The sequence below is a fragment of the Grammomys surdaster genome, unplaced genomic scaffold (genome assembly GCF_004785775.1).
Source record: "Grammomys surdaster isolate TR1022 unplaced genomic scaffold, NIH_TR_1.0 330, whole genome shotgun sequence".
Taxonomy (NCBI): domain Eukaryota; kingdom Metazoa; phylum Chordata; class Mammalia; order Rodentia; family Muridae; genus Grammomys; species Grammomys surdaster.
This window is the reverse complement of record NW_021604749.1, coordinates 3,085,735-3,104,610: the sequence shown is the minus strand read 5'-3', so window position 1 is coordinate 3,104,610 and position 18,876 is coordinate 3,085,735. Positions and strand designations below refer to the sequence as shown.

General features: G+C 41.1%; 1 protein-coding gene across 3 annotated transcripts in view; it reads right to left on the bottom strand.

The window, feature by feature from the left end:
• Positions 1-18,876, bottom strand: part of Sox6 (SRY-box 6) — a 545,917-nt gene that overhangs the window by 59,608 nt on the left and 467,433 nt on the right. For all 3 annotated transcript variants that reach the window (XM_028778215.1, XM_028778216.1, XM_028778214.1), the window contains 3 exons: positions 17,336-17,485; positions 11,985-12,168; positions 8,983-9,167 (listed from right to left, as the gene is read on the bottom strand). In XM_028778215.1, coding sequence (XP_028634048.1) covers positions 8,983-9,167; positions 11,985-12,168; positions 17,336-17,485 — 519 coding nt within the window. The remainder of the gene's footprint in view (positions 1-8,982; positions 9,168-11,984; positions 12,169-17,335; positions 17,486-18,876) is intronic.

Below are 18,876 nucleotides of genomic sequence, written 5' to 3'. Positions count from 1 at the left end.
AGAGAGAGAGAGAGAGAGAGAGAGAGAGAGAGAGAGAGAGAGAGAGACTCTGTTTAGGGTTCACTAGGACACATGGCAGAGACTGGCACCGTGAGAAACGATGAAGTCTGTCTGCTACAATGGAAAAGATGTTGGCTATGAAACTATGAGTGTGAAGAGCTTCACTTCTCTGGCTCTTGCTCCCTGTATGCAGATCAGCTAATGATTTCAGTTCCTGGAACCTCATTTGTGCCTGCAAAGCAGAGTGATAGGAAGTTATCTGTAAGGAGGGTGTGAGAGCCAACTGTAGTTGATCAACAAATAAAAAAAATGCTTTGAAGACAGTATACTGACATCCTCATAATTCTCAAAACTGCAACTGCCAGAGGAGTCTCCTCAGATAAAGAAAAAGGGCTAGTGTTACTCGCCTGGCTACTTCCAGAAAGACTTTTGTAAACCTTTAACAAATGTGAGCTAGTGAGAACCAAAATGTCATATAAAATGGATGTAAAAAAAATTGTTTTTGGCATCAACTTAAATCATTGCATATGCTACTAAGTGCTTACTGTGCACTAAACATGCCTAGAAAACAAATGTGTCCTTTGACCTTTAACTCTAATAAGGTATTATACAGCATATATATGTATGTATATATATATACATATGTATATATGTATATATGTATATATGTATATATAATATATATGTATATTATATGTGTATATTATATATGTGTATATGTATGTATATGTATATTTTTGCTTTTGATATCTAATTAAGTTGTTATTGTTTTAAATAAGTATTCTAATGTTTCAGTTTTAATATCTAATCTTATGGATGTTGGTTGTTATCCATATATGTAGCATATATGTATATTTCATATACTATACATATGTGTGTACCATATATCATATGTGCACGGGTCACTGTTGCAAGGATTATAACATGTAACAGAGGAGGACTAGACTGAAGTCACATTATGTAAAGTTGAGAGTCACTGTCACCTTAGGAAATGGAAGCCGTCCTGAGATCTGGAATGCATATTGGCCCAAATGCTGGGGATTTGGGTCTTGTACCCTTTCCCAATGCCTCTCATTTTGGAGTAGGCAACAGTTCCAGTCCTTTCTGCCTCACTTCCCTCATGTATAAGGTGAGAGCCCGTGCTGAATGGTATAGAAGCCACACCTCCTAACAGTACCACTCTCTATGGCCAATCATTCAATATACGAATCTATAGGGGACAGATCTATTCAAACTACCACAGACCCCATTAGCAATTAAGCAAACGTGAACATCAAAACTGCTTGTGTGCTTATTTTCCACACTGTTACCTGACTTTGTCTCACCTTCACCTGTGTGCCTTGGTTCTTCCTAGTTGTTTCCTTTCCCACTAGCTCTTTTCCCTGTAGATCTTATTTACCTGTTTCACATTATGTGGCACTGCAAATCACTCAGAATGACTTTTTTCTGTATTAAGGCAAGCCACACAGTTCTGTTAACAGTTTTCCTCCTTAACTCCAAGAGAATTAAACCACAAAACTCTACTTATTGCTAAATACTTATGATGTTTGAGTAGAAGAGTTTTAAAATTAAAGCAAATGAAATTCAGATGATATGGATAGGTGTATGGTACAGTCTAGAATAGTTCACAATCCCCGCTCTTAAACCTCCTGAGCCCTTTAGAAGATCCAGTATGCCAAAATTCTTTCCACAATCATACTGAGACATTATTTGTTCAATTCATTTCCTCTCTCTATTATATACAGCAATGTGGAAGGACCTTGAGACCTCAAGAGCTGAGGACACCCTGGCAGGAGAAAGAATTAACCTAGAAGGACGAAGGCTTAGAAAGACCCTAGTGAGGGTTTTAATTAATAAGAATGTTTTATACATTGTCCAGATAATAGCTCCTACAGAGCTATGCACAAAACCACTAGGCACAAAAAACTGACAGGGTTGAGTCTTAACATGTTTACTAGAAGAAATGATAACTGGATTTTGCATTTTGACCTAAATACTTATAAACAAACCTGAAAGCTTCCTATCTGCTCCAAACCCTCACCTCTGTCCTTAAAAAGCATCTTGAGTCCTGAAAGCCTGTACCAGTCCTCACCATTTTTCCCAGTGAGAGTGCAGAGGAAATAAGAAACACAACCAAGTAACGTTTTATTTTTTTTAAATGAATTAAGCCTTAAACCAGTAGCTAGGCAACCAATGAAATAGCCCTGACAACAGGGAAGAAAGAAGGTAATGGTTGCATTCAATCAGAGTCTACACACAGCTCACAGAGCTGCCCAGTGCTACTGGTTCAAATGCAAAATGCAGCATTAATAAACCCTCATTGCTCTCTTTTAATTGTATAGAGCTTCTGATGTATGTATATTCTTTAAGTAAAACTATAGATGTTCATCTCAAAAAGCACGCAGAAACAAATGTGTTTATGTAGCATGCTCCTGATAGTGGCATGATCATTAAAATGAATGTTTGGAGCTTTGATATACACCTTGGTTTAATTTCTAAGTAAAGTTACCCTCTCCATTTTCTGGAGGTGTGGGAAACAAACAAGATGATGGAGAGGAGGCATGCTGGAGTAAAGTGGTCTTAACTGGCCTTTGCTTCCCCACTTAAGAAACAGGGACAGCAAAGCCTGTATCCCCAACAGATCAAAAGAGACACTGTATGTAATAGGTAGTATTTTGGGAGTATAAAGTACTTTTTAAGTATTGTTTATCATGTTTAAAGTATCTTACAATGTCTTTTAAACTGACTGCTGCTCTTCTTTGCAAACAAAAAATGATCACAGAATCTGCCCCTTCCTGTGAAATCTCCACTGTGGTCTACATTCCTCCATAGTATAGTTTTGGGAGCAAAGGAAACAGAGGAAACACTGTAACTGATCATGCCAGTCAAACTGCAAAGACAATAGTCCCAATCAATTGGTTCTGCATACACTTGCTTTGAAAACAGTAATATCCCCCTGGTCTGTATAAGGAGTTCAGTCATTCCGTAGTAAATAACTTGCTCTCAGCTCCATTTCAGTCACTGTTGTATGGCTGCATTGATCTTTTGATTATGCTTACCTTGTCATGCAACAGTAAATATCTGATTCCGCTGTAGAAATAACAAGAAGCTGTGGCAACCGACCACGAGCAGCAGAGTCTGCTTCCTGTTTCCTTTTCCCAATTAGAGGGGAAGCTTTATACACTGTGGTGCTGATGGGCTGAGCTTTGCAAAGTCAGGCAAGGAGCAAGGATCTATACTTGGAAAAATGCAACAGTGGCTTTTAAGAAACTAGCAACCAGTTTACAATGTGCCTCGGTCAGGAGCTTATCACAGTCTTATTTTATCTGACTGGAAAAAGTACCATCTGAGCATGAGTGATGCTTGCTGCTATCAAACACCAGGTTAAGTATTTTTTAAAAGAAAGTATTATTAAAAATCTAATTAATCAGAAGAAAACAAAGCTCCCTAACCAACAACAGGTCATGTTTGAATATTATTATCTTGGTGGCTACACCCAGATTCTAGCAGGTTACTAGTGTATGAAAGTTCCCCAAGGGTTAACGAGAAGGCTTGGCAAGGAAATCCACTAAGCAGCAAACCTGGAAATCTGAGCTCAGTCTCCAGAACACATATTAAGGTAGGAGAGAACTGACTCCACAGAGTTGTCCTCTGATTTCCACACATGCCATGTATGCCCACACAATCATGGATACACATCCCATAATAATAATAAACACAATTTTATAACTTTTAAAAGTCCCTTTAGAATAAAAGTGCATAGGTGGATTTGTGTGCAGCTGCCTATTAGGGTCTTCCAAGCCTTCACACTATTGCAGACACCACGGTCCCTAAAGCACAGTGATTCTATCTCGAATCACTAGAATGCATCAGAGAGAGAGAGAACAAAATTAGCACATAGTTGACACGCTACAGTTTGAAAGTGAGAAAGAAGCTGATTCCATTTGGGCATCTTCCACGTGAGATGCATCTTCCTTACACTATTCCTCAGATAATCCTTCAAGGAAAAGAGTCTCACCTTCATGTCATAGCTCTGGCCATTGGAACTCAGAAAGGTAAAGTAATTTATTTAGGTAAGAGTGTCAGAAAACATGACAGGAAGAACAGAGACTCATGATGAATCAACGTGGAGACCAGGCTGTCTCTCATCTATTGTGTGGCCTCACCTAGCCACTTCTGTGTGTGTGTTTGTGTGTGTGTAGAATATATATATATATACACATACATACACATACATACACATATACATATACATATACATATACATATACATATACGCATCAATCAACCATCTGTTTATGTATCCAGAGCCAAAGAACAGCCTGGTATGGACAAGGCATTGTGGAGACAGAAAGCAGGAGGTTCATGCTTTTCTGTGTCTATCTTTTCCTTATTCCACCAAAGGTTTCAGACAGTCAGTATACAAGTTGGTTTTTTTTTTAATGTGCCAGACTTAAAACTATCATAGAAGTTGCTAACTGAATCAGATACAATTTTCTATGTGGAAATAGTAATGTGGGATGAGAAGCACCAAGAATTAAACACGTTTTTGCTTTAAGTCCCGACTGTCAGGAAGCTCCGTCCTTTCTCTGGGGCTAGTTCTTCCGTGTAACCAGTAGTCACTACCAGATAGACTTAATGTTCCCTTGCATTCCCTCATGCCAGAGGGTTGGTGGTGGTGGTGGTGGTTGACTGGTTTGGTTTTATTGGGTTTTGACAAACCCAGGATCATGAACAGGCTAAGCTAGCTCTCCACCACAAAACTCCATTTTCTACTCTGTACTTTCAGTCACAGTTCACGTACTTCAGATGCAGGTAAAGTGTGTTTTTTGTGTCACTGTAGCTCATTTTGACATCTGCTGAGAGCCAAAATCTTTCTCAAGCAGTTCCCAGATGGAGTAGTGGCTCAGGCCACATGTGTATGCCTGTGCAGCCTGCCCATTTCTGAGCACCGCGACCTGACATGATACTCACACAAGAACATTCTCTAGCCAATTGCTGAGTCCACATTCATACATCAAACATACCACAGACCATACATGAAGAAGGACATCCTGCCTCACCTCTCTCTTAGCCATATACCCCGAGTTTAGCATAGGATATTCGTAAATAGAGTGGTTGAAATTCTGCAGTGGATTTTCACAACAAAAATACTTAGAATTATCAGAAGAAAAAAGTGTGGTAAGGAATTCACCATAATATGATCTAATCGCACTGGTGCTCCAGCACAGATGGGGCCGGCTGGTGTTCTTGGTGGGAAAAGCTAACTTAGGATGGAAACTCAGCCTTCTGCTGGCAGGACGCTCATAGTGTGTGTGTGTGTGTGTGTGTGTATGTGTGTGCGCGTGCGCGCACTCGCGCGCGTTTGTGTGGTGTGCGAACAGAGGCTCTTGGAGATGATGGTGCAGAAGAGCTCCTGCGGTGCCGTTACAGTCTATTGTCCCCACAATCTATGTATTTAGCAGACCCTGAACACCCTGCAACAGCTCCAGAGATACTCCACTGGCGCTGTTCTGACAGATCAAATCAGTGGTGATGTTTTGGCAAAACAGAGATTTGCTCAATAAAGTGAAACAGATCATGGGTAAATATGTATTCATATGACACACAAATGATCTTGTGTGTGTGTTAAGGAAACACAGCTTCCCTGTTCTTGGGCCATAAATGTTAGCCCACCCTGGTTATACATACAGCATCTATTTAATGACAGCTAGAGTGATACACGTGACAGGAATGGTAGACACTGGCATGTGATTCCCCAGCCTATCTGGCCTTGTTTCAGCTAAAGACAGTCACCTCAGGTCAAATCCTCTTTTCAGGGCAGTTTTCATGCAAGGACTGACTTGGCACTAATATACAAAACTCATTCTCCTCTCTAAATTTGGAGCAGTTCTCAATAGCTGTGGGGTCCTGGAGTTTATGTAGGAGCTGCTGGTAGAGGCACGGTGCCACTATTTCCTCAGCAAGTCCTGCTTTGTCCCTGTCCCTCCTACAGACAGCAATTTTGGAGAGTAACCCCCTGACACACACATACACACACCCGCCACTAACATCCAGCTAATGGTTTGCTTCCCAGGGAGCCCAGGTGTGTGCTACATTCTTTTGTAAAGAATGTTCAAGTACTAGAGAGAAGTATGCTTAGTCAATGACAAGGCTTATGACTGCAATGTTATAAAACTTACCTAAAACTGTGATATGGGGTCCAAAGAACAAATTCCTAAGTCTAGTTTAAGCGTCTTTATATTTAAAGAAAACTGGTCTAGTGGTTCAAAGGCAGCAATTTTGAAGCCAGATATTAAGCTGGATTTGTTCCAGTCTACTTCCTAGTCTTTTTGCATATTATATACTTATCCTTTCTATTTAGAAGGATGGAGATCTGAGTCATAAGAGAGCCAAAGCTACCGTCAGGGTCTCTGGATGGGGCCCTTGATGCATTCCTATAAGCAGCAATGGGCCTAGCAGGCACAGAAATTCCCTCTAGAGGCCAACAAGGCCCACATCACACAAACCAGCCCAAGCCAGAGGTCAGGAGGTCTGAGATTCTATAAGAGCTAATGAACATACATAGCATCCCTAAAGAGCATGGGCTTCCAGTGCCCCAAATTCAACCCCAGTAAAGTTATCTACTGACACAATGAGACCCTTTAGCTGGGAAAGCATAGCTTCCTGGCTCTGCGAAAACCACATCGTGGCTTACCTTGAAGTTCTCTTATATTTTAGGTTGTAGTTTATCGGTGTGTTCAAAGTCAACCTCACTTATCATTTTCCTATCATAACTTCCAGGGAAAAATAAAGTTTTCTTTTTCAATTTTAACTTCAGATTTCTTCCTCCAAAATGAATTAAGAAAAGTCAATGGGAAATAAAAATTAAGCTTTGGAATTTGAAGTGCCACAGGGTCAATATTGGACCTCCAGCTCCAACTGAGCATAGTAAGTAACTACATAAGATGCAAAGTACTAATTTCTAAATTTTCGCTTCTATGGGTAGGTGTGCTGCCTGAGTTTATGTATGGTGTGCCAGACCCTGTAGGAAGCTAACGGCAGCCACAGTACAATGAGAACTCAGGGGAAAATCACATCTTTACTAGGCTTTGGGAGGCCAGCTCTCTCGGAGGTTAATCTAGTCCACATGAGGCTTGGAGTGTCCCATCATGTTACCAGCTCTATCAGCCCCATCCTACACTGCACACCACATGTCTCCTGATGTAGCCCAAGAGGTTGGGAATGAGCTATCCATTTGCACCCCTTGTAAAGGGTCACATGGTTTCCTGAAGAGGAAAGTCTCAACCTTATGCAGCTATGACTGTGGCCTTATTGTGAAGTAGAGATTTTATACACGTCATCAAGTTAAAGTAAAGTCACAATGGATTAGGGAGGTTACAAAGTAGACCCCCAGGACAGAAAGCATTCAGAAAAAAAACAGGAGGAAATCGAGGTAGAGCAGACACAAGCCAGGGTTACCGCAACAATTAGAAGCCAAGAAGAGAAGGGGAGGACATGCCAGGAGAGCTGCAGAGCGCACAGCTTATAACATGGCTTGGAGACTGGCTCGAGAGCCACATAGGTGAATTCCCTGCCTCTCTACACAAACCAATGTATCCTTACTTGGGAAAGGGTTACACCTGAGCTTCCAGATGGTCAGGCCACACAGGGGAATACTAATAGCACCACACACTTCCAGCTTCTTCAGAAGCGAATAGAAAAATCCTGCAGGGAACTGGGGAAACCACAAGCTTTTCTCGGATTGTGCAACCTCTGCCACTGTGTCCTCACCACAGTTAGTGAAGACTGAAACAAAGGGAGACTTTGGCCTGAGCTCAGCAGCCTGCAGTTTTAGTTTACCGAATAAACATATGTAAGTGTTCTAACATTTACTTAGCTACTATTACTATTTTCTATCATAGAATTCATCTGTCCCTCTACAGTAGTCCCACATTTAAAAGTAAACAAATAAACATTTTCTTGTAATTTAGTGCTGGGCAAGTATTTGTGTTTAGAAAAGGAATAAGTTGTCTTGTCAGACACTCCTCCCAGTCACCCCATTTCCACGCTTCTTCAGGAGGCCAAATGGTCTCCTCTATGTCGGTGAGATCTCATTCACACCCCAGACAGATCCAGTGTGGGATGAACTGAAGAGGCTTCCCAGAACCCACCATGTCTACCATGCTTTTCCCAGGCTATGACTTTTACCTCATGTCCTCTGCTGCTCTCTCTCCTGCGACAGTCTGGCCATACTGGCCTGTATAACCATAGCTCTCCCTCTTTGGAGTGCCTTCTATCCTGTTCCTGTGGCTGCACCATGGCTTCCTCCAGGTCTCTATCCTGAGTCATAAGCCCAGACAGTCCTTACTGCCACTGGCTTCTTCCCTTTAACTGTCCTCTTGGCTCCTAGACATGTAGTGACTCGACCTAATATTCCTGCTTACCTCTTCACGGTCTCCTTCCCCTGTCAGTGTGTGCTCTGTATAACTCAGGCCTGTGTTCCAGGTTCCATTCTGTTATATGAGTCTATCTCAGAACAGATATTGCATAAGTGATTTGCTGGATCAAAATGATAAAAATCGAATACAGTTTGAAATTTTCTTGGTTTTGGTTTTTACTTTTTGAGGAAAGCATAGCATTAAATTTAATGGTGAGCAACAGTTCACTTAACTGTCATTGTGAGCTTGTGTTTGTATTCTTTTAAACATTCTTACACTCTATTTTCATCCTAATTGAATAGTTTACAGTCTTTATTAGAAAGTGCCTAAGTATTTCAGAATGGGACAGAGAGACAGCACCAGGCAGGTAGGTTGGGTACCTTGGAGGCAACCTAAGTGCTGACCAGCAGGAATGTGACCATGTGACACAGTAAGTTACAAGGTGGCCCTCAAGCTGGAAGTCCAGATCTTTGGTAGCAAGTTAGGACCTGGGGGCCTAAAGAAAGAGAGATGAGGGTGAGCTGGTGGGCCTGCCATGCAGTGGAGAGGGATGCAGGATTACCTTCTCAGTCCTGCAGTTGCTCAGCCCCATGTTATTCATGGAAGACAGTTTCCCATCAACTCCGTGTGGCTGCTGTTGCTGCTCCCGCTGAATCTGTTCTCGCATCTTCCGAGCCTCCTGAATGGCTTTCATCACTGTGTCCTGGTCCCCAAACAGGGCAGGAGAGTTGAGACTGGATAGTATATCTGCATACACAGGGGGCATTATTAGAGGTATGTGGAGACAGTCTCCCAAGTGATCCACTCCCCGGGGTAACGCTGTATTCTCTGAGCAAGAAAGGAACACATTTGTTATTAAGAAAACGACAACACTAGTTAGAGAATAGAAGTCAACTCAGCCAAGCTGTACAGGTTCAGGGTGCAGTTAGCCCGTGGAGGATACTCCAGCACTCCAGGCTGTGTGGTTATCTTCTACCCTCTCACAGATGACTGGTCCTAGCTTCTCTGAACCTAGGTCTAGGTTTTTGTATGTATAGCGGGGAGTATTTGCCTTGCTTGTGCCTACAGTATCAATGCTCCTACATTCCAGTCCTAGATCTATTGGAAGGGTAATTGCTTTCCATGTGTCTATAATTTATGTACAGTCTTTGCTGATCTGTGGGGAAGGGACAAAACAGGGGCTAGGCAGAGAGGCAGCTGAGATTTCTGTCTAGATCCTCTGTTTATTTGGTATGCTATGTACAGGAGAGCGGTTTGAAGCTCAACAGAATGAGACCTAAGAGGGTACATGTGCACTATGATGACATCTGTGTGTGTGTTATGTGTCCACTGCAGGAGCGAGGGGGCGGGAAGGAACACACCACGCTCTCCATTCTCTGCAGAGCTGGCTGGTTAATGAAGCATTCTTCTTATCATGCTGCCTCGGTTATTTACCAAGAGGATGACAACCCTGCCCAAGCCCCAGCTTGGACACCCACAGCTTCCAGCCCTCTCCCCCACCCCTGCTCCTGACAGTGAAGCAGTATGTGTGGCAATGGCTTTCACATGAGCACAGATCCTAAAAACAAGTAAGAAGAAACATTTTCCTTCATTATATTCCGTGTAACCCAGAGGGGAAAATGAAATGAGAACTAATTTTCCTCTATGCCTTGCATTTTTCTCAGCTTAAATGAATACTTTGGATCAGTTTTTCCATTTTGAGACAAAAGAGGGCAATTATTTGATTACTGATAGATTTCAGTTGCTGTTATGTATTTGACACAATCTAACTTGTGTGAGGCCCTTTGTATTTCACCACACATGTGTGTGAGAGGCATGTATGCATATATGTATACACCTCACAGAGAAAGGAACAGAGAAACCAGACTACAATCAAGCTTTATATCACATGCCTTGTATGTACAATATATGTACATATATGTGTGTGTGTATATATATATATACATATATATATAATACATATATACAGAAATGCTGCAAAAAGTTTCAAAAAGCTGTCTATGAAAATGTTTTTTAAAGTCAGTTACTTTATTATAAAATATTAAAAAACAATTTCCTTTGTTTAGAAGTTTGCTGATTAAATAAAAGATCACTTTTGTGGAATATTATTTGCACAAGATTGCTGTCCAACAGCTGATGCTGTTACTCCTGCCCATCTGGCTTCCTACCTAACAAGCTGCTGACAGGAGCAGGGCCTAGGGCATGCCAGCTCTGTATCTACCCCTTTAGATGCACAGTCCAGGCCACAAGTACTCCAAGCAACATGTGAAAGTGGACTACACGAAGCCACTTTAAGGAGCCGACCACTGCTTTCCTTACATTGGTTCTCTTTTCTCATCTCCCAATTCCCAAAATGCCAGCCAAAAGAAACAGTTCATGTTAATGTTCTGGATGTGTATCACTGTCCTCTCTCTGAGGGACCCTGACAGGATGTGAGACATTGTGGCTCCTAAGAGAGGAACTTAACTAGAAATCAGAACAGGCTGCTGTCCACATCCTAAACACTATAACTTACTGTCAGAAGACACAGTCACACTCAGCCCAGTTGAGCTTCAAGAGAGCAGAGAGTTCTGGGTGAGAGACCTGTGTGTAAGTCCTGGTTCTGTTAGTTCACAGCACAGGTCTAGGGCTCAGTCATTGTACCTGTAAGAACTACACTACCTAACTTGTAAAGTGAAATTAAACAAAGTGGCAAGACTACATATAAATTTTGATGGCTCTACCCACACATTACTGTATCTAATTATGATAGGCAATAAGGCTCCATGATTCAACAATACAAGAAGACACAGTAAAGAAATGGCTAGTCTAGTTCCCAACCCCTTTGAATCTCCCCACTACCAGAATTTATTTGGAAACCAAGAGATGTGAAGAGTCTAGTAACAATACCTACCCTTAATGCTTTGCTTTGTTCCTGCTGACAAGTGCCTTCTTGTCTTTGTTTCATTCTACCTAAGCAGGTAAGCATGCTGGGATCACCTAACATTGTCTTTCAAAATGGAGACTACAAGGCTCTGTCAGGTGGACTGTTCTCTTCAGACCTTATGACGTACACAATACTGTTGACTTTTCAGGGATTAGGAAATACAAAACCACTCCAGTCCCTAACCTTTTGGTTCAGATATATCCTTGTAGAACCCATGCTTTTGCTGTACAAACAAGGGCAAGAAAATACCTTCACATCTTTGAAAATGCCCTTCAGAGGGCAAAAAGGAACAGGCATACTGTGACATGGTTTCTTGCATGAAGCCAATTCTTGATGCTCTTACAAAATTACTTCAGTGCAAAACTGACAAAATTCAGAGCTCCCCCCACCCACAGTGTCTGATGGCCAGGATCCACTAACATCCAAAAAAAAAAAATCCAACAACAAAACAAACAAAATAAAATGGACACTAGCAGGACTGGTGACAATTTCTAAAAGTTCTAGTTGCCCAAGATACTAAGTTGGGTCTGCTTCAGTGGGAAGAACACCACTGTCCTTCCTGAGGAACACAGGACCCAGGGCTAGCAGGCACGGACCAAATTACTTTCTTTCCCAGTTTACAGGTCTCTTCCATTTACCTAAAGAGGATCCTCTCCCCAGGCTTCCTCCAATGGGGCTGGGGATGCTGCTTTTGTTTGGCAGATTGACAGGGCTGGTTTTGCTGGCTGGAAAGAGGCTCTGGGTGGGAGATGTTGGGGACTTCACAGGCTCTGCTGTCTTAGGCCTGGATGAGAGATTCAGCGGCTGGGCTGTTGTTTCATCCTACAAGAGTTTAACATAAATAATTATTTAAAAAAAGACAAATGAAGCACATTATCACTTAGTAAGCCACAGTTATTTTACACCTCCGAGACAATGCCACATTCTCCTACAATAATAACAAAAGAAGCTAATTATCTACCTCCTTCAAGATTCATCGGAAGGAACCTCATTAATTTCCCTGTGTTATGCTTCTATTTACATTAACTGTGTAGTTGGATCATTCTTTTTGCCAAATTAAAATCTGAATTAGCTCACATTACAGCTTAATTTCCTAATGTGTTTTCAGGGATCTAAATTAACCTAGGGCATTTACAAAGAATTATTTAAAATTTCAGTAGCTCTGTAGTGCTTTTGTGTTAGTCTCTCTGAAAAGTTCCTGTGACTATAAATAGTCCCCGCAGCTAATTTTTTAATATATATTTTAAATCAAACAATTCCAAGTACTTTAGAATGGAAACATGGAAAGCCATCTTCTTCTCTCCAGGGCCCCTGCCCTCAGAGTCCCATGCCACACCACAGGCTTCTATGTGGCTTTCTGGGTGTGGGTGCTCTTATGGTTTATATTCTGGTCTCTATTCATGTTTAAAATTAATTTTTGTGAAGAGCAAGCATACATTGTAATTATGTTTTACATGCCATGCTATATGCAATTTATTTTTCATGCTTAAAGTGATGTCTTGTTACAATCTTTGCTACATATATTTATGGAATGTCTATTTTAAGACCCATATCCCTCCACACCAAGCCCAGTATTTTCATCTCTGGCTTGGAACTCTGAGTTAGCCAGTGGCTTGAAAGACAAAATGAAATTTGTTTTCATTTTGTCTCATTTATCCAACCATCAAAGAGCTACAGACAATATTTCTCTCATTTCACATATTTAAATATATGTGATTTAAAGGTTCAATATTAAGATCTGCATTATTGCATTCTGAAGCAAAATCATCAGCAAATGTCAGATCCCATCTCACTTCTGGGATACAGGGGACTTGTTTTCAGTGACATTATTGAGAATACACAACAGAATCTGGTAACAGAACATTCTCTTCCAGGGTAAACATGTGACCTCACTGAGGCTTAGTTCTTTATCTATAAAAAAGACAGCCATATACGAAGGGATGTCGATCAACAGCCATGCCAGAAAATTAACAGTGGAGAAGGAGCGAGGAGGAAGGACAGGAACACTGACTGTGTAGAAGCACTACACTGGGCACCTGCAGTGCATTAGCCCACTGAGCCACTGATGCCATTGGAGGATGAACCATACTACTCAAAGTCAACAATGAAGAGATGAACATACAAATAATCAGAAGCCCCTTCTCAAGGCTGTATAGAGAGGGAAATAATTAAATCTAACTTACTGGACTCCAAATCTCACCCCTCATCCCTTTCAACCAAATGACCATCAAAAATGATCATTTGTCTCTATGTCTGAGTTGTTTCGTTATTGTTGTTGTGTTTGGTATTAATAGGAAGCAAGTGCTCGGTCCCATCTGTGTTGCAATGCACTTTAATCTATATTTAGTATAGGGCATGTTCTGGGGAAACATGATTACATCCACTATGAATGTCAAAATTATCTGATGTACTAAATTAACTTGCTTCTTTTTGCCCTTGACTCAAAGAATATTTAAACTAGTCACTTCCTTCACTCATACTGGAATCACAGCAATTTATATGCTAAGTATTTCGCTCATGTTCTCCATGTTTCTTTTATATGGGGTTTGCTGAACTTCTAAAATGTCTGAATTTAGAGTGTTTGTCAAGTTAGAGACATGTTCCACCATTATTTCTTCATATGTAAGTCAAATTCTTTATTCTGGTTGTGTGAGTTAGCCCATGTGATGTTGCCCCTGGACTGAGTCTTTCCTCTGTTCCATTTTGCATCATTTTGTTCTGCCTTCCATTCCATATTTTTTCCTCCCGAGGGTCTGAACTGCTCCTAACCCGATCTAGTGACTGCTCATCTGTGGTACTGCACTTAACACTTGTAGGCAACTAATTTTATTCCCGTGCTTTGCCTTATTTTATTCATGTTTTCTTCAATTTTCTTGAGAATATGGACTTTACAACATCTTTTTCAGTTTTAAATATGCTCTAATTTACTATTTATAATTCAAAATTTATGTCAAGAAGTTCTCCATTGTAAAACATGATAGAGGGACAGGATCAGGCTTACTTCCCCAGGTTAAGAACTCACTGTCAGGACACAGGGCATGATGAGCATCAGACAGGACTCTACAGAGATCTATGCTAGGAGTCTGGGAAAAGTGACTCCTGAGATAAGTGAGGTCTAGCCTGGTCTTACATTACTATCCAGAAGGAGTTTCTGGGACGTGGCACAGGAAACAAGGTAGTCTCCCTGAGTAGAGAGTTCAGAGTTTATGATTACTAATGTAGACATAACTTTTGAGGAGTACCAAAGAGGACAGATCTACAGAGAGAAAATGCTAAGGAAGTGCAAAAGACTGGCCTGCATGCTTAGTTAGTTGAGCACTGAGCAGCAGATGCATGTGAAGGCATCTTGAGGCTGGGGAAAATAAAGGGAGTAGGTAAAATGACTGCTTGTTCATAAAGGACTGAGAATGGCTTACTCTCACATCAACACAGTGCAAAGGTCATATGATGGACATACAGGGCAGTAAGTAAAGTCCTTAGGAGGCTGTTGCCTCATCGTGAGGCTAAAGTACCTCAAGATTCCTGGTTGTTTTGAACTTAACAAATATGAAAAGTATATCCAGAGAAGATCAAAAGTTTTGTGTCTCAGAATAGATTTCAGATATCTAAAAAGAGGCAAACACTTTAGTAGTTAACATCCCGTAAAATTCAAAATATGTTGTATCTATTCAATAACTATGAGCTTACACAGAAACATGATAACATGAATAAAAAGAGAAAAATACAACAGCTTTCAAACAAACATCAGAATGACACAGATAGTAGAGTTAGATAAGACAGAAAAACAAAAACAGCAACTTGTAGGAGGGTAGGATGCAGGCAGACCATGTCACCAGTCTAGGAGCATACAATCTGAGAAAACATTTATGTTCTTTCTATGTAAGAGTGACATTTTGTGACATTGTAGTAGGGCTAATTGTATGCCATCCTCCACTCAGTTTAAGATAGCACAAGGCATTTGTCAGGCTGTAGGGACTGAGTGCCTTGCCAGGTTGAGAGGCTTTTGCTGTATATAGAGCTGATATATGATACAGCCCAGCTCGATGAGTCTCAATCTTTCTTGGAATGGGAGTATGCAAGCAGACACTTCTATTCCAACACTGAAAATACCTTCATTTCCTTCATGACCACCAACTCCTAGATTGCAGTGACAGACTTTTAATAGATGAAAACCCCTTGTTTATTTCTGTTTCCTTCAACAAATCTTGCTGTGTCATATTCCACTATACAATGCACAATTGTGTTTTATATCATAGGAACCATGATATATCTGGATGATAAAATCTTCACAGTCATCAGACTGAGTTTATTCTCAGAAATTCTTCAGTAATAGGAACATTCAATTTAAATGCTCATTTTATATTTTGGTTTATATATTTCTGCTCACATACATAATATATGATCTAAGAAGGATAAGAAATGGGTCCTTTGTTGCTAACATAAAATAGGAAAGTCAAACAATACAGAACTCTTAAGCCTAAGAATTTGCATGTGGTCAAGTGAGTAATAAAATCTGTTGGCCCACAAAGCTGGAATGGTAAAAGCAGATAGAAACTTGAATTTAGCCAGGGAACATTTACTCATCTAGTAAAGGCTTGGTTTGGTGCAGTTCCAGTTGGCCAACTTAAATTACAAAATGACCTTTTCACATTAAAATATTTAATACCCAAAATATTTAATACCAAATAGGAGTTGTGGTGTTTCACATACTCTTTCTCTAACAACTATGAAAAGACTTAGTCCTTATTTGAGCTCCTATGCTATTATTTGTATTCACAAATAAGCATTTGGAACACAAAGTAATGTGTTTCCACAAACTTACAATTCCTATGTTAATTGTTATAGCTCAAGATTTCTAACAATTAAGTGTAATTTCACCTTATTTCTCTAGAGAATCTAAAAGAATGTGTGGCATTAAGTTAATATTTGGGGGTGAAGCATAGACAGGCTGCCTTGAGGATGTTCATGGTTTTGGTCTTCAATAGTTGAAGTCCACTATTTTTGCAGACTTTCTGAAATCTCAACATTGCTATCTGAAAATTTACCAGAATAAAATAGCTTCAGTGACTGGAGAGCACCCAGTAGTGAGGCTGGTTCATCTCCACTGTCTCCTATGTGAAGATTTGAAGGCTGCCCAGACTCCCCAAGTGCAATACTTCTGATGCATTACAGTCATGTATCCACAGTTAGCACAACTCTCCAAGGTCATGGCCAATTACACACAACAATTATTTCTCCAAACAGTGTGAACTTATTAACTCCATATTGGAAGCAGATACAGTTCCCCCAAGCCAACTTATATTTTGTATAGGAACCATATGCAGCACACATTTGAAGTGCTTGATCATTTCTCTTGTCACCAAGTATTCCTCAGGTGACCGGTTTGAGGACATTGAAAAATCAGTTAAGAAAACCATGTATTTACACTCCTCCCATAACTGGGAAAGCACATTTATCCTCTCATAATGACATGACATCAAAAGTGCCATCAGCCAGTGATTCCTCAGCTCCTTGGGATAGCCAGTACTGAGACAGCTCTCCTCCAGACTATGCCAAGTCCAGCATTCGAATTTCTTCGATCCTCTTTTAACATCAAGGATTCTAGGACCTACTCTGCTACGTGAGGGAGCTTCCTGTCTGCTTGAGGAACAGGGAGACAAGTGTTGCAAGTCTCTGACAAAGACTGACAATACAAGCACAGCCATTCCTGCCAGTGAACATTAAAAGAGGAAAGCCAGACTCAAAGGGGGAGATTTTTTGAGGAGTGAGTTTTTGGAGTTCGGTAAGCGTCTCACAATATAGCACTATTGTTATCGAAAGGGAAACACCTGTTTCTCGATGCTCAATCATGGCATCCCCATAAAGAGGCACATTTGGGGATCTTTTATGTTGCTGTATTCCTGCTGCTTCCTCTCAGCATAGCCCGGTTCACTACCTTTCTTACAAAGCTATTTTCCAAACCGTTTCCACAAACCTCCAAAGCTAGTACCTTAACTTGAGTTACAGGGCTGGTCCCTCTCTTTTCATTTTTTATCCCAGTAGGTGAGACTGCCCCTGCCGAGTTTGGTGGCTGTGGAGTTGATGGCATCTTTGCTCCAGGTGACACCTGCATGCTGGCCAGCTGAGCGGCATAGAGCTGCTGCAAAACAGAGAAGGCAAATGTCGGTCGGTCTCATTAAATACAGCTGAAACAGGTTAAAAAAAAAAAACTTTACTGTGTTGTCAGATAACATCTCTCATAACCCTGTAGTTTCTCTCTCAGTTTTTTAAAGATAAAAATAAGAAAAGCCAATTAACTCAGAACAGAAGAGGGCTAGGATGAGAAACACGGTACTTGTCTGTTCCAGCAGTGACAATAGGAGGAGACTGGTCTCCCTACAACTCAGTCCCTTTACCTTCATTTAAAAGGATTTGGCTAAGCGATCTCCGAGGGTCCTTCTAGGGCCTGAAATCACCATATGAAGTTCTTTAATGTCTAGTGTGTCCACTCGTAGACCAAGAAGTTAACCTCAACTTCCCTGAGGAACCTCTGTCTTACCATACCTCTCTGGGGATCAGATACTTCTTGGAGATCAGTGCTGCCTCTAAGCCCCCTGAGGCTGACAGTAGCCACTTCCCTCTCAAGATCTTATCTCTAGGCACCATATAACAGTCTTTGACAGGGTATATCCAGATTGGTAGCCATAGAAACAAAAGGTCAATCTTCTTTCCTGGCCCTAGGACTGAATGAGGTAACCAAATGCCCCCTTTAAGCCCAGAATAGCTATGCTGGTGTCTCCCCGAATCCCCCTTTGGCTTGGGACTCCCGGGTCATCTTCCTATATTCCCACTGCTGTTTCCTGTTGTACGTATTTGCAGTGTTTCTCTTTGGTAGTGGACCTCTGGTCCCTCCTGAGACAAGGTAAACAGACGACCTGGTACTGTACATCTTAAAGCGATCAGCATTAAGTTCATTGATGTAACTGAATGCAGACTCAAGATTGAAATATAAGCCAATCTCACTTTTATACAATTTTAACTTTTACCAAAATAATGTTATACATGGTTTCATAAATTCAATATTACTTTAAGGCTTTTAAGTAAAAGAAATCACAATAGCATGGCCACCTCGAATAAATTGAAGCCCCTACAGCCATCCATGATGGCCCTGGCCTCCCTACTTCATGCCTACTCTGTGGAGACCATCTCTTTTCCGCCTGGTTGACTGTTCTTACTGGCACTTTCCACCTCGCTTGCAGATGTTAGTGTACTGGTCTGTCCTTATCCTTTACCTCACACAGGAGGGTTAAAGCTTAGCCTTACCACATCACCAACCATATGTGCTTGCATGCATCCCTCCAATTGCTTAATGTTAATATCACAAATTTTAAGTTAGTCTCATGGTTTCATTCTACCTTGGCACTATTCATAGCTGAGCTATGTAAAAAGCTATATTTCATTCACCTCACCTCACCTCACCTCACCTCACCTCACCTCACCCCACCCCTCCCCCTCCCCCTCCCCCTCCCCCCTCCCCTCCCCTCCCCTCCC